The sequence below is a fragment of the Anabrus simplex genome, chromosome 1, assembly GCF_040414725.1.
Source record: "Anabrus simplex isolate iqAnaSimp1 chromosome 1, ASM4041472v1, whole genome shotgun sequence".
NCBI classification, from domain to species: Eukaryota; Metazoa; Arthropoda; class Insecta; order Orthoptera; family Tettigoniidae; genus Anabrus; species Anabrus simplex.
Genome location: NC_090265.1, coordinates 741866367 through 741892632, shown reverse-complemented (window position 1 = coordinate 741892632; position 26266 = coordinate 741866367). Strand labels below are relative to the sequence as shown.

The window sequence follows — 26266 nt, the reverse complement described above, 5'->3', positions numbered from 1 at the left end:
CACGCTTACAGGAACAAAACTGCCCTTCAAACATTTATAACATAATTAAGGACTTCTTACAAGTTCGCACAGCCCACTTCACCCTAGGAAAGTCTTCAACCTCAAAAGCCATCACCAAAGTATGCCCCCAAGGTACGGTCGCTGGTCCCACTCTACGGAACGTAATCATTAGCGGCTTAATCGTACAGCTATCAAATGAGCCCGATCTGGATATAGTTGTTTATGCTGATGATGTTATGCTCATGTTCAGATGCCCTTCTCATTCTCATATCCTTTCCTCGCTTCAGACAGCCCTCGAAATCGTGCGGGATTGGTGCGAAAAACACAAACTTGAAATATCTGAGGAAACGTCAGCACTAATGGCAATGCATATCAGGAAGAAGTAAGAATATACCAGTCATCCTTCAGTTACAGCTTTGGATCTCAACGTTGTGTCCAAAATGAAGTATTTGGGAGTAATGCTGGACAACAAAATGGACTGGTAGCCGGACGTGCAATACCTGGACATTAAAATAATGCAAATCCGGAACAACTTAGTCAGATGTTCCAAAGCGACCCTTATCATCATTTGATGACGATATATAATCATGCTATTCTACCCGTCATATTGTATGCCGCAGAAGTACGGAGCATCTCCATATCAAAAAGAGCAAAATTGAAATTGCAACAAATACAAATATATTTTCTGATATTTGCAACAAAGGCATACAGAACAGTCTCCAACAATGCTTTGCAAGCTATAGCCTGCACAATACTCATAGATGCAGCCATTATTTTACATAAAGACACCAAAGAAACTGAAATCCAAAGAAGACCAAGAAGAAACCATCCTAGAGAGAATCGTATAAACATAAATACTTCAAGAGCTGTAGATAAAGCAGACGTCCTTATCTTCACAGACGGATCGAAAACGCAAAACCATGTCGGAGCAGGAATGGTAGTCGAGAAAAACTCGAAGGAAATCTTCATTGAAATAAAAAGGTTAGATATTAACTGCTCAGTATTCCAAGCCGAACTATTGGGCATCATCATGGCTCTGTACTTTAACTTATGCTATTCATGTTGACTCAAAATCTGCAATTTTTGCCGTAGCTATTAAGAAAACTACCCATCCTCTCGCCACTCAGATCAGAGACAAACTGATTACCCTCAACAAAATGAACAAGATTAATCGTCACTGGATTGAAGGACATACAGGACTTCGCGGGAACGAGAGCTGACTATCTTGCCAGGATTGCTGCCAGCTATAAATCTACAATAGACTACAAATCACCACCTCTAAATTATGCCAAACAAGTGTCTGTCTGTTAGGTCATCAGCCCAGAGGCTGGTTGGATCCTCAAATAGCACCACCAAAGGTTATGCGGTTATAAGGAAACCCCAAAAACCAATGGCAGCACCAAAATGAGGCGTACAAGGCAAGATGAGGTGTGAGGTAGTTTGCCATTGCTTTCCTCACTGAGTCAGAAAGTACTATTGCAGAACGACTGACCCTATGAGCAGCACCTTTCATAACACTCAGATGCACTAGTCATGCTCTAAATGTCATTACTCAGCACTACCCATACCGCAGCAACTTCCATATTGTCACAGCCATGGATGTTGACTGGGACTTCGGTGGAAGCTACACTTTACTCTGGCCTGTGCCAAGAGATGGATGCAAAAGTACTGTATCCATCACGAAATGAAACAAATATTAACTGAATATCATACAACAATTTGGAACTCTATATATACCAGCTCCGAAGATTCCTTCCATACAAAATTATTCATTCCTAATATATCACAAAGACTGTCCTCATCTATCTGGCCCAACTTCATAACCACCCAGTTTATTAAAAATCATGGTCGCTTTAAATCCTATCTCCATAAAATGAACATAATGGATTCACCACTCCGTAGCTACCCGGAAAATCTCCACAGACTGCTCGACACCTGTTGACTGAATGCACCACGTACTCAAGAGAACGACCAGCTGTGCTACGATCAACTCCCCTGCCAACGATTGTCAAATACCGCTGGAACACTGTCGAAGTAACAGAAGAAGTATATGTGCCGCTACCGGGTTTTATCCTCTCCTTTCCTACTATCATACATCATGTCATTCATTTCATTTTATTATCTTCTCTGATGAGGTTGACGTCATGAAGGGCCTCCGGTTATAAGAACGCATCTTAACAGATCCATCTCACCACAAACCCAACACCGTTGATAACACGGGACAAGAAATGGACACACGTTAGGTTATACAGTCATGCGCCCTTAGCCAGCAGTCCGCATTTCAAATCACCCACGCTGTAACGCCACAGCTCTGTCAGGAGAAGGCCTGTGCGTTCTATTATGTAAAGATAAGCATGTTTAAATCACCCGCGCGCTTATTACGTCACAGCTCCGTCACTATTCCAAAGGGGAGACGACAAATTGCCTGTGTCTGGTTAGGTTAACGTTCGTGGCCAAGGTTAGTTTAACACACGTGTTAACCACACCTACAAATCACCTCACTAGTTCGGCCCCTCCAAGGGGAACCCGTCTGAGGTTAGGTTAGCGTTCCTCCTAGCGAGGTTAGGTTAACACGTCATAACCTGTACCACCAGTCACCTAATCAATTGGACTCCTCCATAGGGAGCCTGTGTGTGTATGAGGTTAGGTTACCGTGTGTGCGCAAGGTTAGGTTAACCTATCATAATGACGTCTTAAACCTCATCTGCAGATCACCTAACCGATTTATGGCTCCTCCATGGGCGCCCGATCGATTAGGCTCCTCCAAAGGGGTGCGTGACCTTTCTAACTCGGCTCCTCCAAAGGGGCCCGTAACCTTTCCGATTCAGCTCCTCCAAAGTGCCCCGTGAGGTTGGCATTGCCCTCGTACGTAAGGGTATGACATCATAACCTAACCTAGCGGTCCAAAACACTCCAGGTTGGCCAGTGAGGTTAGCATTGCCCTCGTACGTATCCGTATGACGTCATAACCCCACCTAGGGATCAAGATCACCCCAAATCATTCCCTGACCAATTAAGTCCTACAATGGAGTCTGTGAGTTTAGGCTTGCTCTCGTACGCAAGGTTATGACGTTATGACGCGTCTTAACCTCAATGGCCTGCAACCTACCTAGCCTTACTATTCAACTAGGGTTGAATGACCTCGCTCTAGACTCTACATAGCCTTACTACTCAACTAGGGGTCATTGACCTCGTGAGAAAATGCTGACTCAGCGTCCATTGTTTTAGAACATACTTTGACCTTCTACTGCTATGTGTACTACAATTTTAAAAAAGCGAAGGTAGTACCATAATCTCAGAAAATACTAACGTCATGACATAGTACTTAAAGTCCGATAATTAGCCTTTTGGTACCATTACTGAAAATGGGCACAAAATGTCAAATATTTAACCGTCGACGACTTTGCTGAATAGCCCTCTATGTGGGAAGAATCTTTGTATTAAGTTCATAATTTTATTACTTTTATGTCTTTATTTTTAAACCTACGATAAGTATAGTAAATAATTGATATCCCGGAGACACGACACGGGTAATCACATTCCGCTTGTTAATTTATTGCGCATCATGTTACCAACCTTTTCCCTATGCAGTATTAAAACTTCAGTTCATAAATGTGAATATCATTTCTCCACTTCCAATGTCCCGAATCTTCCGAAAAATACTACCCGACTTCATCATTATATCAACTATTTCCACACTGGCCGCCCGCGACGATAATCACATGTTCGGCTTCCTGTGACTGAATCACAGATACAATTCAGATATGTTTGTGTCACAGATACGCCGGTCACAGATATACTAAAATATCATTTCCGCTCATCTCTAACGTGACCCGTGACGATAATCATGTGCTCGTGCTTCCTGTGACTGAGTCACAGAGAAAAATCACAGATATTTTTGTGTCAGAGATAGGCCTACCGCCGATATTCTGAAATATCGGTTAAGCTCATCTCTATGTAGGTCCCTTTTCACTTCCTTGAACTAAGTTTGTTGGGTCTTCTTATCTTTAAAATGGTGAAGATCTGGTTCTATGATCGTGTGGTTTAATTTTAGCAAGTGGCCATAAAATGCAATTATCTTTCTCCGCTTGACATCAGAGGTCTTCTGGACATGAGTATACAGTTCGTGGTTATGTCGTCTATATTCATCTTTGCCTTAACTTATTTTCCTTAAGTTATTATTATTATTATTATTATTATTATTATTATTATTATTATTATTATTATTATTATTATTATTATTATTATTATTATTATTATTATTATTATTATTATTATTAAGAGCTGGAGTTCTCTTTACCGATTTTACCATCATAGCTTCTTCATAAAGTAAAATTGTCCGAATTTTGTACTCTTGAATGCCTGAAGGATGAAGCTACATGAGGTGCAGTTTAATTCCACATCGTTTGGGAATCCATATCTTATGAGTGTGATACAGAGCACGGCCGTGACTTTGTTAAGAAGTGTAATTGCGAGCTGTTACACTATGTTCTAGTTTTTGTTGAGCTCGTGAACGCCGTGAGCCGCGACAGGTGTCATCATCTCGTAACTGTTGCACGCTGTGCTTTCTTGTGAGCAAGGAAACGCAGCGTGACGAAGTGTTCGACACATAACGGATCACGACCAGGACTGGGCCATCGCACTAGGGGTGAAAACGTATTTACAATGGATTTTTGTATCAATGAAGATATGTGAAAATATGACGACCCACGCGTGACACCTGAATCTCCTCCATCGTGAGTAATAGTTACGGTGGTGACTTTCCGCAATACCGATATTACGCCAACTGCACTTTGATAATTTCATATTGAACGAGCTGTAAACCACTTCTTAGAGTTGTAGAAGTCCTAATAAATATTGAGAGGTCAGGGTCACTTATTACTGCAGTGATACAACTTTTGCCTGAAGTTGTGCGGAACTCTGAAGAAGGAAGAGGCGATACAACTTCTGTACAGTAGTTCAGCTACAATCCCAAAAACAAAATGGCACCTATGGTAACTTGTATTCACACTATTCACGTCTCTAGAATGTAGGATTACTGTGGTTCGTATACCACGTCAAGTAAAAACAAAATCCTTATTGCTTTTATTCCCTGGTGTTGATTATTACTTCAAGAGAAAATATTACAAGAAAACTGTCCCCTCTCAAATGAAATCTTGGGACAGAAAGGAACAGTTCAAACAATGAAGATATGGGAAAAATAAACCCTCCTCTCGTAACACAAAGAAGAGAAGAAGACGGAAGAGGTCCAATCCTTAAAACAGTGACGAGACGGTGAGCTCGAACCCCATGTTTTCACGACCACTTCTATCTCTTTCCTAGATAATCGCTGCCGAAAAACTCTCGGAGTTAGTCAAACCACTAGAAAGGAAATGAAAGGGCGTCAAAATGAAAGATTCGCAATCCGGTGTCGGAAGAGAACAAGAATCGAGCTCAGGAGGTCGGATTGAACAGAGGAGTCCGGTAGAACTAAAGTGGCAGTAATGCCAGGACTGAGGTAGAAGCCTCGTGTCCTCTAAAATAAAAGAAAGACCATAGAAGAGAACAGGAAGGTGCCTGGCACATGTAATGTAAGACTCGTTACATACGAAAAGATTGTCTGTCTTCTTCACATCCACACTTCCACTATGGTAGCACAAACATCAACTTGTATTTTATTATGTCCACGTAATTCGAGGTGCATGAGTCCAGAGGTCGAATATATTAGGTCTTATAAATTGCAGCGAAAGACGGGACGAGCAATTGAAGTAGAGATATCTGGCTAGCAACGCGCAGGACTACATTTCGCCCTGATGATGCTGCCGATGCAGGGTGGCATGGACTCGAACTGTTGAATAGCCATCGACATCCCTCTCGACAGCATTCCATGGGATTGCGGGCTAGGCAAGCATCATCATCATCATCATCATCAGGTGTTCTGCCAATTGACAAGTTCCTGACACCATCTGTTCCTGCCCCAATTCAATTGTTTGGTAGTCTAGTATCTTCTCCTTTTCATTTCGTTCAGTATTCTTTGTTACTCTGCTTCCTAGTTTCTTTTCCCCTTTCACTGTACCTTCAAGAACTGTTGTTTCCTCTCAATATTATGTCTCATCTTGTTCCCGTTCCTCTTTTTAATTGGGTTTACGGGAGTTCTTTGTTGCTTGATTTTTTCCAGTACTGTGCTGTTCTTCAATTTATTCACCAATTTTATTTCTTCTATTAGCCCGCTCTGTGGATCGGTGGTAGAATGTCGGTTTCCAGATCCCAAGGTAGCGGGTTCAAACCCAGCAGAGGTAGTCGGATTTTTGAACTGCGGACCAAAGTCCATTGGACACTCCATGTCGTACGATGTTGGCATGTAAAAGTTCTCTGGTGACACATTTAGTATTCAAATGACAAAATTATTTAAAACTCAGCCAGAGACGCCCAAGAGAGTTTCGGTTTTACTCTGCCATCTAGTGGGAGTAGAGTAAAACGGAACGTTGGAATTGACGAGGAGACAGCCAGGTGACGTCAAATTAAAATGCTTGCACACGGAAGCTGAGGCCATACGATTATTATTATTATTATTATTATTATTATTATTATTATTATTATTATTATTATTATTATTATTATTATTATTATTATTATTATTATTATTATTATTACGGAGATATATTGTAGTGGACAATGAGCGGGCAAATGGGTCGATACAAGGTAATCAGAAGATTAATTTAAAACTTTAAAATGAAGGTTATATTTCCTTCTCCTTTTTTTTTTTTTTTTTTTTAAGGTTATACTTTACAATTCCAAGTGCCAAAATTTCCTTACAAGTTAGGTATGTAATTTCGTGTGGCTATTTCTAGCCGAGTGCAGCCCTTGTAATGCAGACCCTCCGATGAGGGTGGGCGGCATCTGCCATGTGTAGGAAACTGCGTGTTATTGTGGTGGAGGATAGTGTTATGTGTGGTGTGTGAGTTGCAGGGATGTTGAGGACATCACAAACACCCAGCCCCCGGGCCACTGGAATTAACCAATCAAGGTCAAAATCCCCAACCCGGCCGGGAATCGAACCCGGGACCCTCTGAACCGAAGGCCAGTACGCTGACCATTCAGCCAACGAGTCGGACACAAGTTAGGTGACAACGTTTAGAAAATCAGAACAATCAACTAATGACAAGTTAACAAACTTGAGCTTGCAGCTCCCTAATTACTCATGTTACATGAGCACCACTGCTCCCATTAACAAACAGTAAAGGAGACGGGTCTCCCAAGTTCGTTTACATCAAAAACAGAGCATCTTTGTTCTACAAGTTAATCTAGGAGATTACTCCTCGAACCTTATGACATTACAGCCTTCCAAAGGCACCATTCAACAGTTACATTACTATAAAGAGCGTCTTTGCTCTACGAAACTTAGGAATCTATTTCCAGAAATTTCCAGACCTATCAAGGGCACAACCTGCATTTTATAATTCAAGCAGTATGCACTGTCTTCTGTGCTTACAGTCTACATCTTTATATAAAAGAAGTGACACAGGGTATCGAGTACCCATTCAACCAGGCCTTTCTGAGAAACAACATGTTAAGTTACTGGCCCAAAAATCAAAACGGAGAAGAAGCTGACATTTGCGCTCCTTGAAAATCGAAATGAAAGTTTAAAACTCTATTTAAGCTTATAGCCCGAAGTTACAGAGGCTAATCCTATACTACTGAGGTGACTAGATGGAGAAAATATTTGTTACAGAGATTACAAACGGTTACAAAATCATAGTCACATCGAAATTAAGTTGATAGGGAACACGAGAGGGTATCTCACTCTCTATTCCCTGATTATGTTTAAGTTCCTTTGGTTTGTTTGATTAGAAGATTGAAATGTAGAAGTTTTGAAATTTACATTTTAGAAAATTGAAGTTACATTATTAAAGATTGGAAACCTTCCCCTCGAGATAGCTTTCAAAGACTATCACTTAGTTAAACCAGGACTGCCATTGCCTTGAGCTGATGGACGTCTCGACGATGGGCGAGGCACCCCCGCCTCCCTTTACAATCACACACTCTCTATTCCCTGATTATGTTTAAGTTCCTTTGGTTTGTTTGATTAGAAGATTGAAATGTAGAAGTTTTGAAATTTACATTTTAGAAAATTGAAGTTACATTATTAAAGATTGGAAACCTTCCCCTCGAGATAGCTTTCAAAGACTATCACTTAGTTAAACCAGGACTGCCATTGCCTTGAGCTGATGGACGTCTCGACGATGGGCGAGGCACCCCCGCCTCCCTTTACAATCACACACACTACACTGGAGCGATGAATAAGACCACCTGGTCGAAAATATGCCAGCTTTTATACCCGGGTGGAAGGTTCTAGAGAGCTCTGGGCTAAGGCCCGACACACCCCCAATTCTTATTGGAATTACATCGGAATTTTGCTTGGCGTATCTTCAGGGCTGCCAATGGTGGCGTCTCCCGATTACACAACTATCCCGCTCGGCCGCCGAAACTAGTGTTCTGAAATGTTCCTCTTCCTCCCTGCGCTATGCTGTTTCTTCTGTTCATCCGTCCAGGCTCTTCCCGTCTTTGCAGTTCTTTCGACTTGAAACCCCTCGAAATTTTGAATCATGGTCCGATATCTAACATCTAACATGTGAACTTCCTGAATGTTCAGCTTTTCCTGATCTTTATAAACTGCCTTAATCCATTCCGTTGTTGTCTTCTGGTTCCACGGGTAATCGAATATATTTTTGGTCAGTCCGGTTTTTTCCATTCTGTACAAATGCCGAGAAAAGATAACCTCCTCTTTTTCATGGTCTCTGAAATTGTCTCCCGTAGACGTCATTGATATTCGGAAGTCTCAAGCCGGTTTCAGTCGGGTTTGGGCCCAAGATTTTCTGAAGTACTCTTCTTTCTAGGATGTCCAGCTTCTCCAACTTGTAATTCATCGAGAGGCGTTCGCTGACATACAGACATTCAATTTTTACTAGTGTTGTAATACCTTATTTAGGCATTCCATGAGATGCATTTCTTGTAGCCGTTGTCGGCTGATACTCGTATCTGAGTATTCATGTCTCTCCTACGATTCTTCCAGTGTTTGAATTCAGGGATGCAGATGCGTTTGGTGGTCAAAGGGACCAATCCAGCCATGAAACGTACAACTTATACTGTAGAGGGTGGAGGTCGTGGTATTTACTTAGTGTGATCCACGGTGTTCACAAATATAATAATAGGCCTAATATTAATAATAATAATAATAATAATAATAATAATAATAATAATAATAATAATAATAATAAAAATATGGATGTAATGTTTTGCGTCCCGCTAATCACATTTACGGTTTTGCGAAGAAAGTACGCGAATAATAGTTATTTTGTACTTATGTCGAGTGTTCAGCCCGAAGGCAGGTACATGACTTAGGTGTATAATGGAAAGTTGCTTTCCTCACTAAGCCAGACATACCTCAGTCACTTTCATGCTGTCAAAGCCTCTGGAACATGGATCTGGGCTGCGAGTCGGGGTTGGCATATTTCGAGTGGATTACGCTCTTCCATTTCATCCACATTATTTATGGCTAGCACGTGTACCCGGTGGTCTACTGACTTCTTTCCCGCTCACATTGGCCGTTACGTAATAACGCCAGGTGACTGCATTCATCACATTGTCAAGATCGGCTTGTATTATTATAATGAGTTCATTGTCTCGTGGTCCGCTTCCTAGGACTTCTCATCAAGAAGTGAAATGACGAGTCAGCTTCCGCGCTCTGCAGGATGAGAACATTTAACATCAAGCTAAAATTATATGGAATGAGAATTAACAAGAAAAATACCAAAAGTATATCAGAGAAAGTGGTGTTAAAGTTAGGATCAAGATAGAAGGAGAGGATACAGAACCAGTAGAGAACTTGATATTTGCAAATTAAGAAAAAGATTGCAATGGTGAAAGAAGGTTTCAGCAGAAAGAGAAAATTACTATGCGGGCCGTTGAATGAAGATTTGAGAAAGAGGCTTGCAAAGTGGCACAGTTTATCTACAGCGTTACAGAGAACTGGCGTTAGAAGAGGCCGGAAGCGCTAGAGATGTGGATGTGGAAGAGAACGGAAGGCAGGGTAAGGAATGAAGAGGTTATGCTAAAGAGTTGTAGAAAAAAGGTCCATGATAGAAATTATTAGAAAAATATATTTGATTAGGCACTCTTTGCTGAAGTATGGAACAGAATGAATGATAAAAGAGAAAGAGAAATACATAAAATGCTGAACAACGTCAAGGGGAAAATCTACAGTGAAGAAAAGCTCTACATTGGAAAAGAAGGTTTACCATATGACAAGACCTGCCTTGGGACAGAAGAACCTGGATGACGTGGTTTAACGTCGCCCAGGTTAGGGATTTCTACGGCGAAATAAAAAAATATGTGCTAGATCTGCCACGGAAGTGAATATAACCCCGCAATATTACTGAAAAAGAGGAGATAAAAGTTCATATTTTTCTTCAATTAAGCGAGATTTATGGAATTACATCGGAATTTTGCTTGGCGTATCTTCAGGGCTGCACATGGTGGCGTCTCCTGATTACACAACTATCCCGCTCGGCCGCCGAAACTAGTGCTCTGAAATTTTTAATTTGATCCTCAGTAAAATCAATTCTGCAACTGCTATATTCAGATGCTGTGCTTGCAATGGACTGTGTGTATTTACTTCTCCTCAATCTTTGGTCCTTAACAGGGAATGTCGGGAGAGATGCTGTAGTTGGTCCACGTAGTATTTGTTTGTTAATCTGGAGACTGGTTACGTGATGTAAAGGCAGCACCGAAGGGGTTGGGTGCGCTATTCTGGAGGTAGTGCGTTCGAGGCCGACTGTCGGCAGTCCCGTAGATGGCTTTCCGCGGTTTCCCATTTTCACGCCAGGTAAATGCTAGGGCTGTACCTTATTTAAGGTCACGGTCACTTCGCCAAAACCAACTTGTCTAAGTTGGTGCGACAAAGTTAAAAATAAATTAATAAACCGTGGAGAAAGGTGATGGAGAACACTCTAAGGACCAAAACAACAGGTTCTCGGCGACGAAGACAGTGAGTAACTCAGACTGAAGCCGTAGTGAGTGAAACGCAGTCACTACTCACAAATACCTGTTTAGTATTAGACCTATATTCGTTTCATCTCATTCAGGTATTTTATCTATTTTAATCATTGCCACACTGCAACTTGCATCTTACCTCAGCAGACTTTCAAAATGAGAAGTTACCTGTTAAGTATCCAGTGCTATTGTGTGTCTCCTTCGTGGTCTTAGGGCGTTCATTTTGGAAAGAAGTTCTGCTCACAAATGGAGGTAAACCCTAACTCTGGCAGAAAAGTGGATGCTTACAGAGGTCAATATCACTGTATCACAGTAAATATCGTTATTTGTACTACCCATTCCGCCCTAAATAATGTCTTTACCAGCAGATTTTGGAAATAATCAAGATGACGAAATCGCGGATCTTCCTTACCCAATTTACAGATCGCTCTGCTAAGGACCCATAAAATATATACAATACTCAATTCAAGTACCTGGCTCCTGTCAACAAATACTAAGTTTAGATATTTTCTAAATTTTATAACAATCTTTTTATTAAAATCAGAATGATATTTCTTAAGAAGACCATTCTTTCAACGTTACCTACAATCAATCAATCAATCAATCAATCAATCAATCAATCAATCAATCAATCAATCAATCAATCAATCAATCAATCAATCAATCAATCAATCAATCAATCAATCAATCGTCCGTCTCCGTAGCGTAACGGTTAGTGTTATTAGCGGCCGTCCTCAGGGGCCCGGGTTTGATTCCCAGTACTGCCAGAAATTTAAGAATGGCAGGAGGACTGGTATGTGGTTGAAATGGTACATGCAGCTCACCTCCATTGGGGGTGTGCCTGAAAAGAGCTGCACCACCTCGGGATGAGGACACGAGTTTAGTCCGACTCGTTGGCTGAATGGTCAGCGCACCGGCCTTCGGTTCAGAGGATCCCGGGTTCGATTCCCGGACTGGTCGGGGATTTTAACCTTCATTGGTTAATTCCAATGGCCCGAGGGCTGGGTGTTTGTGATGTCCCTCACATCCCTGCAACTCACACACTAGTTACCAGTCACCAGTTTCCTACACATGGCAGATGCCGCCCACCCTAATCGGAGAGTCTGCCTTACAAGGGCTACACTCGGCTAGAACTATCCACACGAAATTATTTATCAATCAATCAAACAATCCCCAGTAGGTCAGAATGATTTTCCCTCACCTGTTCTTGTTATCGGGAGTTTTTTCCTGATTCGTCGGGTAACCACGGAAACAGACGAGAAAAAGGGCAGACTATCTTCGCCCTGGGACTCTTATCTACTGGACCCCTTGCATGAATGGTCAACGGTTCAGAAGGTCCTGAGTTCGCCTACCGGCCGGGGCGATAAATTACTCTGACTCCTCAACTGCGTGTTAGTGTTCCTCTTCATTTACAACAAAACATGCTGTTGTTAGGAAGGGCATCCGACCGTAAAACTGACACCAGTTGCTGAGGTAAGGTAAAGGGCCAGAATTGACAGCTCGGTCAGTGCAGGAGGGAGGTGGGCGCGGATGCGAATCTCGGCGTGGAGAAAGGAGGTTGCGGCACATGCGCAGTGAGCGAGCCGGCATGGCCAGTGGCTGTGTGGAGGATCCTCCTCAGTACACCGCACGCGGTCATGGACAGGAGCATGTTCCGGCAGCGCAGGATCCACATGCCTAAGAGGTAGGTTCAGTGTTCGTGAATTAAATACCAGAGTCCCGGAATTTTGCTCGAAAAAGTGTCTTCTTAACATGTCACCAAAATGACTGCCCTGCTATCATATTCGAGCATTCTTAAATATCAGGATTCAGTGTCGTAACGTTGAACATGTGGTGCGAGCTTCTAGGATTGTTTAACGTAGGGTTTATGACAGCCAAGTGTGTTTTCATAGACATGAAGTAGGAAATAAAATAATGTTATCTTCAATTGCCACCTATTTTGAGGAGACTGCGAGACACTGTAACGTAAAGCTGCTTTTCAAAATTAATTTCTCTGATTAAAAACGTCCTTACCCGAGTTAACCAAAGTTGGGCGTGCACACAATTTGGATGTGTCAAAGTTTTTTTCTTTAACGATAGATCAAAAATTCTCAATCAAGAGTAGGAATATCGTAGTAATTCATATAAAATTTACAAAATTAAGTTATTTTCAAAATGTGCTCTATCCTTTAAATTCTCGTCTTTCTTCACTTTAATTGGTACTCATCACCGTGTGCTACGAGAGACGCGTTGTCAAACCTAACCACAAAACACCCTCTTCTTATCACTTATTATTACTACCACTCAATATAATGTTGCTAACAGTATCAATTATTATTCATAAACATATTTAACTTTAACGTGTCCGAGGAAGGAGCACGTAAGGATACAGGTGCCGGAAGTTGTAAAAGTCGTTCCCCACTCCTGGGTGGTGGTCGAAACTATTACATGGGGCCGGAATGTCGGAATTTTGAGCGGTAAGAGTTAGACGGGCGAAGTATTGTGGTTTGAACCGAGCATAAAAATACTGTAAGCCTGAGGCTCCCGTTCTCCCACTTCCCTTAATTTATTGAAATCGGCATTTATGTGGTTGTGGCCTGATGCCAATGTAGGCTGTGTTTCTGCGGCGGTTCGTGAAGAGAAGTGTAGTGAGTAAATAACGGCACTCAGTTAAAATACCCGTCCCCTCAGTGAAGGGGCTGGACTCTGTTCTCCCACAACATTCAACATGCACCAGTCACCAACCCAAATGATGCATGCATGTTCCTGAAGATTGAAATTTCAGATGAAAAATATTTCTTATAATGTATTTTGATTTCTAGAACGTAGCAGATAGAGACTTCTTAAGATGAATGTATTTCATTTTAAATAGTAGGTAAGAGATTTTAATAGTCTACTTCAGATATCATTTATGGTAAATTTCAGAGGGACACAGGTTCAATTCCCAACTGAGCTGTAGCTTGAGGGCTGACAACACAAAAGTAAAACACATCCCCGACACAGGAAGGACATCCGATGTAAAACTGGGCTTAATGCCAACCGCAATTGTCAGGATGGAACAATATCAGTTTTGTAATAATTGTGTAGCATTTTAAATATTTCGTCACACCTAATTTTAGTTATCGAAACGCAGTTTTATGGATACTAGTTCGGAGAAAAGTGCACCTAGCATCATATTACATTTTGAAATATTTTCACTTAAAAATGTAAAATAACATTTGTCAGAAAAAACGATTTTTGGGTTTTGTTTTAAGAAGATACACTATTCGATATACCGAAAATTGTGAGACCAAAGGAGCCTTGTGCTATCACCTATATTTTGCGCTCGTTTCAAATCACAATTATTCTGTGAGTTCACATGTAGACACTTCCCGGTGAACTGGGATCGAACCCACCATATTCAGTGCAGATAAGTACACAATGTCGGTAGTGATGGAGCACGTTCTCAGTTATTCGGTAAGCCCCGACTATGCAAATTTATTCAGTGTCAGTCATCGGAATCATGCTCTTAATCTGTTACCACCTTTTAGTTGTCACGTCGTTGTTCAAATAAATAACACCTTGAGAGAACGTACACGTGTGACTACCTATTTGGATATAAGTTTCCCTGTTCTTAAAACAGCGTTATTAAGTAATTTTCTGTGGCAGACCGCGTGTCCTTGTCAGTGAACCATGATCAAGGTATTCCGGTCTTGCGGGACTGCACAAGCAGGAAGAGGCAGGCGTACTGCTAGACTATAATCTATTAGTTTCATGGTCCGTATTGATAGTTCAAGTACAAGTATGAAGGATGACTTCTCCACCTAACCAATACTTTATTTTACGTAGTGTCAATAATTTACATAAAAACAGTACCGGTTTCGACCCGTAAATAGGTCATCTTCAGCTGTTAAAGAACTTACTTAATAGCGACTGTACAGAATAAACAGTACTAAAATTAAAACTAAACAAGAATGCCATTAAATAAACATGATACCACTATTCTAAAATTACTTAATATTAGCATATATACATATGTTACACTTTTGGGGTTAAGGGTGTTATTTTCAAATATCACATATATTGAGGCTGGAATCGGATACAGTTCTTGGAGTTGATCAAGACTGGTGTGTATTTTCTGTTTCTTCAAGTAAAAATCGTCTGTGCTTGAGTTATGAAAACACTAGCAAGATACCCGTGCTTCGCTACGGTATTATACTGACATTTATAATTGAATGCTTAACATTTTATACATATTCCGCCAAAATTCGCGATCTGACGGCAAAGTTCCTCCCAATTTACAATCTTTCTTTCCAACAATCGATTTCGTACTTCCCAGGCTAGCTCCAGGTATTCCGCCCAGTCAGTTGGGTCCCTAAATCTTTGCCATCGTTTCCTATAAGCATTTTTAATATGGATCAAATCCTTGAGGAGATCCGGCGTAGTGTCGTCTTGCATGCCTTGGCGGTATTGAACCCACGGCCGGACTGCATTCGTAGCCATTACCCGGCCAGGACCCGTTTCCAGCGCGGTCCGCACATTTTGACGACGGTCCAGAACATTATTATTATTATTATTATTATTATTATTATTATTATTATTATTATTATTATTATTATTATTATTATTATTATTATTATTCAGGACCCCGCAGCAAGATGCAAGACCGCTACTTGGCGGTAAATTACATCTGCTGCCACTGTCATTGTTGACAATGTGACCAGCACCTTTGTCGTGCATAGGCAAGTGCGCGGGATTTCTGGCGATACGAATGGTATACTTCCGTGCATTATTGACTTTATTATAGAGGTGAACAATTGCACGGTCAATAACATTCCTATCGTTTATTTCAAATGTGTTCAAATTTTTATTTGGGCATATGCCAGGAGAATATACTGTAATCTAACTTTAAGTTCTCCAAAGGAAAAGATGGCTCTTGAAAACGAACCCAGGAAAGATTAGAAATATCGGTTTATGATCATAATCAAGTACATTATGAACAATAAAATCAATTGGTCTCAACTCCTTTTTCACCCCACCGCCGTTAAGTTGATTTCCACCCCCCCCCCCAAAAGGCGTGTTTCTTTATGTTTAAACGAGATTCCAAATACCAATGTACACGTCTGTTACCTTCAGTTTTGAGATATAAGTATCCCCATAAAAAGAATTCCCTTTTTTTTTACTTCCTTTCACCCCCCCCCCCTCCCTTAAGTGAATTTTCTGGGGGAAGAATACTAGTTTCTTTATTAGTAAAGGATCTTCTAAATACCAATTATCACGACTGTAACATCTTCAGTTTTTGAGATATGTGTCCTCAAAAAAGGAATTCAACTCCTTTTCACCCTAGCCCCTCCCCCAAGATGATTTCCTCCCAAAAGGCGTTTTTCTTTGTTTTTAAAGGAGATCCAAATGCCAATTTTCACGTCTGTAAAAACTTTAGTTTTTATTAGATGTAAGTATCCTCATACAATTAATTCAATTAATGTTTCAATTATTTCACCCTCACCCCCTTCATTGGATTTTCCGAAATCAAAGGAATACGTGTTTCCTTACTTTTAAAGCACATTCCAAATACCAATTTTTACGTCTGCAACATCTTTCGTTTTTGAGATAATAGTATCTTCATACAAATAATTCAACTAATTTTTTAATTCTCCCCCTCCCCTTAAGCGGATTTCCGAAAACAAAAAATACGTATTTCTTTATTTTTAAAGATTTTAATAGAGATAAAAATACCATTTTTCACTTCTGTAACATGTTTTTGAGGTATACTGTAGATATGCTAATTTTAAACATTCACCCTCCTTTTCAGTTCCCCTTAAGCAGATTTTCTGAAAAAAATATTTTGTGTTTCTTTACTTTTACAGGAAATTTGAAATACCAGTTTTCAAATCTGTAATATGTTACGTGTCTGAGATAATTTGCAGATATAGTCTTTTTTAAATTCACCCTTTTGTCACTCCTGTTCACCCCCTATTCATCGGATTCTCCAAAAACACAAAAATACGTGTTTCTTTATTTTCAAAGGAGATTCCAAATACCAATTTTCATGTCTGTAACATCTTCAGTTTTTGAGATATAAGTCTCCTCATAAAAAGTGTTCAAACCCTTTTCCCACTTTTTCAACCCCCTTAATGGGATTTTGTGAAAATAAAAATTACTTGTTTCTTTTTTAAAGGAGATTCCAAATACCAATTTTCACGTCTGTAAACTTTTAAGTTTTTGAGATATAGATATCCCCATTTTTAAAATTCACTTCCCTCTTCACACCCTTAGCGACGGAATATCCAAAAATCCTCCCTTAGTGAGCACGTACATCCTAATATAAATGTATCCCCAAAATTTCATTTCTGTATGTCCAGTAGTTTGGGTTCGGCGATGATGAATCAGTCAGTCAATCAGTCAGTCAGGACATGTTATTTTATATATAGAGATGACTTTTTTAAATGTCGAAATAATGTCTAAACAATAGACATTGTTCAGTTCCTCATTGTAAAGCGAGAGGCTCACGTCGATTTGACGTAATCGGATACTGCAGTAAGCGCTGCCATCTTGAGGTGCTAAAATCGCCGTGCCGCGCGAGAACTCTGTACTCCCGCGTAGGTGCACGTCGTGTAAGGTGTTTTGAGTCATCTCAGTGGGTTACACAAGTTTACCGCGAAGACAATCAAATACTGAACATTTTAAAATATAGTGCGGAAAACATCATTCTTTCGCGGAATGACGTGACAGGTGGATTAAAAATGACTTCAAAATGATGGAAAATACTTTCGAGAGGTTAGAGTGGCTTCTAGACATTCCAGAAGGCTCAAACCCCCCTGTGCCGAGTGGCAAAAGCTGTTCTCGAGAGTCTCTCAGAGCTAAGGCTGCTGAGCGTCACTGCCCAGTGAAAGATCACCCTGACACAGAGCTGCACACCGACTCAGACAGGACTGTGACCGTCGCCTCAGTTAAGATACCATCTTCAGGCCTCCCCTCTTGAAGCCGTAGCCACATTTCTAGATCCATAAACCAAACACAACTCCCTTTACTTCACTTGAAAATATAAACGTACTTTCATGAAGGGTAAGAATGTAAATACACTGATTTCTCAGTGTAAATTTTACTGTGAGTTCACTTTATCAAGGACATCAACATTATCGAAAGAAAATCCATTAAAAACGAATTCGGGAATAGGTATTCTAATTTTAGTTTCTTGTACATCGTAATCGAAATCTCTTTCTGAAGAATGTTAAGACCTGGTTGATATTGGCTCATGTTATTGTGTATTTATTTATTTATTTATTTATTTATTTATTTATTTATTTATTTATTTATTTATTTATTTATTTATTTATTTATTTATTTATAATTTTTATAATCATGGATTCAATATTATGACAAAGTATATAAATAAAGCTGTGCAATTAAATTACAAGTGAAAATTAATTGAAAATGCTATTCAAAATGTGGTGTACATCTAAGGCGGAACATCTAATATCTATTGTACATATGGTTCGTAAGTATTTGAACTGATTTCTTAATATCCAAAAGACCTTATGTAAACAAACAGATTTTGGTACTCCTTCTGAGTTTAAAAAGTTATCGACGTATCTTGGGATTGTTCTCTGAGCGCCTATTGCAGTAACGTTCTTTGAAATATTGAACTGCTACTCTGGTTTTTCTTATGACGGCCAATGGCTATGACATCAACGCGCCAGTTACTCCCAACTTCAGCAGGGCATACGACTTTCTCATGAACTTCAAAGTCCGCTTGAGAAAAAGCGGCTACGATTTTTATGTAATTCTGTGATGTTTGGAGTTCCTCAGCACATGGGCTCGCTGTAGGAAGGACTCGAACACTAGAATTAACTAATGCCGAAGTTGTCGTAGTTACAGAAGGCGGATCTATTGATATTGAAAACAGAAGTGTTAGTCAGATATTATCTTTGATTATCCTAATTGACTTTGAACATATTATACCGTATTTTAGGTCAACCGGTGAACTTGGAAGTGACGTTTAGGTGCGAGAATTTTCAGGATTTATTTATCTCATATATTTTTTCTAGTGTTTGATTGTTTTAGCAAATGTATTAAAACACGTGAGAAATATATTGTTTTTCATACTATATGGAATTTCATATGTCTACGTTCTTCAAAATAACATAAACGTGGCATGCGTCATGCCAGCGATCAGTTACCTAATTGCTTCAGCTCATGGAACAGCGACTGTTTGAATGACTGGCCTTCAACTGATCATACACAGGGGAAATAGTTTCTCTAACTTTAGGTCCTTGTAACAAATATCCGCCACCTCCTCTGACCACAGTGTTATAACGTGTCGCTGTCGTTAGAGACCATCCGTCATGCCGTTCCTACTCTCAGATAATATCCAACACCTGCTTATTAAGCCTCCTTTGCTGGTCACGAAATATTCGACATGGTATGGTGCTGTATTCTCCCGGCTGTTTTCTCACCTACGTGAGAACTCGCAGTAATTCTGTGGAACCAATGACCTTCAGAACTGACGTACTGGGATTTGAACGAAATCCACTCGGCACTCAGGAGTTTACCTGACAAAATTAATTAACCCAACACAGTATGCTTCTCCCCGTGATTTCATCACTACAAACACAGTTGAAGAGGATGCATCCTAACAACTCTTTATCTGCAAGACTTACTTTATTACCGAGCGAGTTGGCCGTGCGGTTAGGGACGTGCAGCTGTGAGCTTGCATCCGGGAGATAGCGGGTTCGAACCCGACTGTCGGCAGCCCTGGTTTTCCGTAGTTTGCCATTTTCACACCACGCAAATGCTGCGGCTGTACCTTAATTACAGCCACGGCCTTTTCCTTCCCACTCCTAGGCCTTTCTTATAGCATCGTCGCCATAAGACCTATCTGTGTCGGTGCGACGTAAAACAAATTGTAAAAAAAGTTTCTAGTGTATAGCCATACAGCGCAGGGGTCCGCTGCTTTCCACACTTTGATGTAATGTGGAGATATTCTCTTCCTGGTTGCTGGACATCTTCTTATCCCCGTCGTATCAGTGCTTACCTTCCTGTACTCCCGAAGTTGGTGTCGCAGGCTTCAAGACTTAATGTTACTTTGGACACGGCGTGGATCGAATAACACTCATCGAGTCGTTCACTTCATCCACATTCAGCTGTTGCCATCTTGTACCGCACATCTTATGGAAAATATTGTTTCTCGTTTACCAGCAGCAGGACAGAGTTCTATCTAGGGCTATATGCAGATACTGCTGTTGTGGCAAAGTAGAGCTCCACTGAAGAATATATTGAGGCATGATACATGGGCTTCACAGCACGCGATCTCCAGCCTCTTGTATAAAATATTCGCACGAAATAACCACACTCAAGCATATCGCTGTGTTTCAACACGAAGGCTTCCTTGTTGGTCGTGATCGCACGTGCAGACCATGTGTTAAGGCGGGTGTGCAGTCCATTGTAGGCTAGTTGGAGTGGGCTGTAGAACCTAAAATTCACTCTCCAGTTCATCATCAAATTTCTAACGGACTTCTTAGAATGTTTTAAATGTAATTAGTACTGTAGCTACTGTTTGGGAAGTTTCATTCTAATTAGTTTCCCGATCTCCCCTTTGTGGTGAGCCACAAACTTCCCATGAACTAATTCGCAAGCACCAGATGCCACTCTCAGTCGGATGCTCGCAATTACTGGTGAAAAGTTCCCATACTCTAAACTCGACAATCAAAGTAAACACACCGGCCGTCTGTACATCATTTTCTTGAAACATCGACTGCTTATATACGCGCATCTGTTCGCGCATCACGAGAAAATGGCTGAAGAGAATTTAATGAAAATCAGTGTGTAAAGCCGGAGAGTGAGGCACTATAATCTAGGCTATAAATAATTTGTATTCACGCCGGATTAAATGGTAGGTTAGGGGAAGGTGCCTAAAATGTATTTTGTTAAATACCTATGTTCTTGCTCCTACTGAAAAAGATTAAAAAGTTATAGAGAATACAAGTTCCAATCATTTATGTCTTATACAGTTTTTCCCGTACCGAACAGTGTGCCTGATGGCCATGATCGTTAAAGCCTTGAAGTCTAGATGGTCTGACACTGTAATTATTCGGTTCGAGTCTCGTTGGTCGAAAAAGTGTTCACCATCAGGATGTTGGCCGGCAGGGTAGGGGAGGGGGTGGTATACAATCCCTAATCACTAGATTGCTTGCCAAAAGCATGTACTAAATTCCAAACCTGTTCGCAGTGCTCTATGGAGTGAGGACATATGACGCTGTTGATGGTGATTCGTCCGTTGGATGGGGACGTTAAGCCTTGTCCAGACCCCATGGTTCTATTCGACAGGAGTATGTGCCGGCACCAGGTTTCAACCTCTCCCTTTCAATCATATCACGTTATTCATTTCATCTCATTAACTCTTCTGAGGAGGTTGACGTCATGGAGGGCATCCGGCCATAAAAACCCGCCAAGACAGATTCATCCTACTTCATACCCGACCCTGTAGAGAAACGAGACAAGAGTTGGACATACACACTGTTTTACCGTACCGACTGCGATAATATAATTCATGAATTTAGTTGCTCAGTCGAGCTTTGCTAACATGGAAATATTGTTCAATCGTGTTAACTGGCGTTGTCATGATTGTGTTAAGGTATAAAACCGCGTGGTGATCGGTCCGTAACGACAAGGAAAACTCTGAATATGATTATAAAACTGAGAAACAACCGTAAAGAAACGATCGCTTGAAGCATAAGGCAAAAGGGAGTCATGAAAGAAGGAAGGATTGCCTTTACATTAGAAGCTCTAATATCACAGAGTCGGAAGGAAACTAAATGTGAAGGCCAACAATATAGAAAGTTCATAAAACTGATGAACAATAATATTACATTGACCATTGTTGTGACGTGAGCTGCTTGAAGTGGCTGAGGAGTGTTCCGTCAACACCTAGTTCCCTGGGATAATGGCCTTTGGCTCAGAGGGCTACATGTTCGATTCTCGGCCGGATCGGGGACCACATGGTTGTGTTCGTTCTAATACTCTTCATCTGTAACACCACCACAGAAACACATCCCTAAACAGGAAGGGTATCCGGCGGTAAAAGTGGACCAAATGTACATCCCCTGCCGATCCCAATAAATTAAGGAAAGGTCAAGAAAATATGCAATGATGTAATCAAATATATTCTAACAGTAATTGCATGGCATAAAATTAAAATAACTCCTAATAACATGTACGTATGTTCAGTCCGTCAGCGATGCCGCTGGTGGGATCCTCAACAGCTCTTCCATCAGCTGTCATAGATGGCCTAGGCATCACTGAAGAGGCGTACTAGGGAAATGAGGAATGGGGTAGTTTCCCGTTGCTTTCCTGACTGAGCCAGAAGTTGCTATAACATATCAGTCTGCCAAGCCCACTGAAATGCATGTACCAACCGACCCTATGGGCAATAGTTTCACACCATTCATAGCAGGGACTGGCTGCATAAGGAATGGCATTACTAGCAACGCTCATACCTCAGTCACTTTCATATTGTCAAAGCCAAGGATAAGACAGAGACAGATCTATGAAAGTAACAAAATAGCTCTAGCCTATACCAGAGGACATGGTGCACTGTAAACACTAGGTCCTGACAGCAAAGACATCCTAATAACATAGTGCGGAAAAATAGAAAAACTGGACAGTTTCAGATATCTTGGTGAAACAGTGCAGATGAAAACTAGTGAAACAGAAACTAACAACAGCAGACGAGAGTAGGTGACCGCAGCTTTTCATAGGACGCATGTCCTATAGAAGAAAAAGGCAAACTCAAGCAGTAAAACACAATGAACAAACCCGGGTGTCTGTACGCAAGTCATTGCCTCAGAGTGAGAGGAAAGGCTTGACTGAGATAAGCAGAGAAGTACGAGAGAGCAAGATCCTTCCCAAAATGATGGGTCCTAAGATAACAGATGGACAGTATAGACTCCGAAGAAGAGATAGGGATAATGAACGACTCATGGAGTCAATAAGGAAACGACAACTGAAGTTCTACGGACATCTGTTCAAGGTGGATGCTACCCGACTAACGAAGCAGATTTTTAATATGTTGGACAACGGACCTAATGTTTCGGGTAAATCGTTCAAAGAGCTAAGGAAGGTTATTGAATCAGGAGAACAAAATACAGATCAGGGCTTCCACGATGAGCAAAGCAGAACAGCGACTGGTCAGAGAATACTGGCGGCCAGAGAAAGAGCGCAACATTTTTGGGCTGCAAAAAAGGCTTTAATAATGTCTTATAGTTACTTGACGTGGTCTCTAATGGCCCTAAACGCAAAGAAAAGAAAACACGATTATGTAAACTGTTTTCTGTTATGTGTATTTGAGGGCGTAGTAAAATAATTTATTCTGGACAATACTTAAAGAAACTGATTAAATATGGCCAAATAATAAGAACAGATGAACGTTCGGAGTAATTTCGCCATTTGCTTTTGTTTCGGAGCTGCGTTATATAGTTAGGAAAATCAGATGAATGTAATGAGTCGAATTCACGATTCGTTAGTGCTGCAGGTGTTATCTACAAAAGTACTGCAAGGTTGACTGCATAACACAAGTTAAATTCCACATTCATAACTCTCCTCATAACTTCTCCAGTGAGGATTGCAATAGGCAGATTAATATCATCGACTTACTCGTCTCAAGGATGTAACCTAGACCTACCGTCAGATCTGCCACTCATCAAGAAATAGATTTTAAAAGAGACATAAATATAAGCTAACAATAGAATATTATAAAGAGAAATACCATCCGGAAAAGTACTGAAATATTCGGTTTGATGACTGATGCATCACGACCATTCCACATTTCTTTGAGCACTTCGTCAAACACCTTGGATCGTCGAGGGCCTTCAGGATCGCCATTGCAACAGCCATACTGAGGAACTCATGTTTTCAGATTACAAACTTCATTGTAATCCTGTGACCTCGTGTTTAGTTATATCACTTTTACGGCACTCCTCGTCTCCATGATAGCCTCGATTTGATGTAAAAATTTAAAAAATTCCGGGAACTCCGTGGTCTCGAGAACTTCGCAAATACAATGGCCAAGAGAATTGATTAGCAAATATATCAAATGACGTTGAGTGCTCAGCCCGGAGGCTGGTTTCGGCCTCAACAGCTACGCCATCAGCTGTCATAGGTGATCCAGAAAGTATTCGAATACATTTGTTTCAGGGTTCGGAATGTGCGAGCTCTTTAAGCGATTGACTTGTTTGACATTTTAACGTCGAACACTCCCATCACTCCTGACGTATTGATTGTTTCCGCTGGTTACAACATTGCTTGTGATGCACTGTTTTCCTCATGGGATTAACACTTTGTATAAATTATCCCAGTTCTAAGGACATTTCTGTGCTGGTATGTAGTATTAAGATCCAGGCTGAGTGGCTCAGACGGTTAGGACGCTGGCCTTCTAACCCCAACTTGGCAGGTTCGATCCTGGCTCAGTCCGGTGGTATTTGAAGGTTCTCAAATACGACAGCCTCGTGTCGGTAGATTTACTGGCACGTAAAAGAACTCCTGCTGGACTAAATTCCGGCACCTCGGCGTCTCTGAAGACCGTAAAAGTAGTTAGCGGGACGTAAAGCAAATAACATTATTATTATTATTATTATTATTATTATTATTATTATTATTATTATTATTATTATTATTATTATTATTATTATTATTATTATTATTATTATTATGTAGTATTAAGACGAAAGTGTGGCCAGTCAGCCAAGTTCTACAGCCTCCAAGTCGACTAGGAACTGAGTGCTTGCCAGATGCGATGTTGCTCTGCACATTGGGCTTCAAAGACGTCTTCGGTGTTGCGGCCGGATCTCACGAAAGTTAGTAGGGATGGAGCAAGGGGTAACAGAAAGAACGCTGATAAGATTCCATAAACATAGACCTGAAGAAGATCGACTTATGTCTAATGAAAGTTTGCCAGGTGGAACTTTCGAATGTTCTGGATATCAGAAGTATGAGATAAAAGAAACCGCATAAGTTCAGCTAGAGTATCGAAAGTGCAGCAGAAATTGTGCCTCACTATTGCAGATCTATCTCAGGTCACGTAATCGCATGCAGGAGTGTGACGGGCGGGCGGAAGTAGAAGACAGCGGAACAAGACAAGTCACGCTGAATGCGCCCTAATCACCGATGAAAGTGGAGCAAAGGATGTTGGTCTTCATGCGTTAGTATAGGCGTATGGGCCATCTGCACTTGTACATCTGAAGCGTGCTCACTGAGCACTAACCTACTACTTCAGCGGACCATGGCCTTTCGTCGTCAAGGACCGCAAGTTCACGTGTCACATCACAAAGATATGCCATACAGTAACTAAAACTTCACACAACTGTATGGATAAGTTCAGGAATTAATTCCATAAACGTCCACTAGCCATCATTATTATTATTATTATTAGTAGTAGTAGTATTCATTTTAAGGGCCACTAAGGTCAGCGAGATCTCAACTGTTTGTCTTCGTGCGGACAAAACAGGTTTTCATCCTTTCGGAATGTGTTTTCTTCCATGCATTAGAATTGGCATGCTTCAGTCAATTTGGGACTTCTTCTTGGTGAAGCTGCTTAAGTTTGTGTTGGTGAGTGGTGCTCCAAGTTGAATGTCTGTTTCTGTGATTCCATATTTTAAAAGATCCTTATCGATCTCCACCAACCAAGGAGAATCGTTTTGAGACTTCTGAAGTAGGATAACAGATTGTTTCAGCTGGCAGTCTGAAAAGGTTAGCATAAAAAGTTATCCTTCTTTTGCGGTTTACGCTTGATATATTTTCGGTGTGGGTGAATGTTTCTAAGTTGCTGACTGTAAACAACATCTTTGAGGTTCGGACCAAGAACTTCTCGAATAATCCTTTTCCTTAATTGCCAGTTTTTCAAGTAGGCTGTGTGTTCGGACTGTTAAACATTCTGCTTCATATAATGTTTCAGGTCTAATTCTTCTTCTTCTTCTTCTTAATCGTTTTACTCTCCAGGGTTGGCTTTTCCCTCGAACTCAGCGAGGGATCCTACCTCTACCGCCTCAAGGGCAGTGTCCTGGAGCTACAGACTCTGGGTCGGGATACAACAGGGGAGGATGACCAGTGCCTCACCCAAGCGGCCTCACCTGCTCTGTTGAACAGGGGCCGGGGTGAGGGATGGGAAGGTTGGAAGGGATAGACAAGGAAGAGGGAAGGAAGCGGCCGTGGCCTTAAGTTACGTACCATCCCGGCATTTGCCTGGAGGAGAAGTGGGAAACCACGGAAAACCACTTACAGGATG

At 41.0% G+C, this 26266-nt stretch overlaps 1 protein-coding gene across 1 annotated transcript in view; it reads left to right on the top strand.

Annotated features, from left to right (window-relative positions):
• Window positions 1–12583: 12583 nt before the first annotated feature.
• pip (heparan sulfate 2-O-sulfotransferase pipe) overlaps window positions 12584–26266 on the top strand; it is a 205061-nt gene continuing 191378 nt past the window's right edge. Inside the window, exon 1 of the mRNA XM_067136140.2 lies at window positions 12584–12715. Within this exon, the coding sequence (XP_066992241.1) occupies window positions 12669–12715 (47 nt within the window). The 5' untranslated portion in view covers window positions 12584–12668. The remainder of the gene's footprint in view (window positions 12716–26266) is intronic.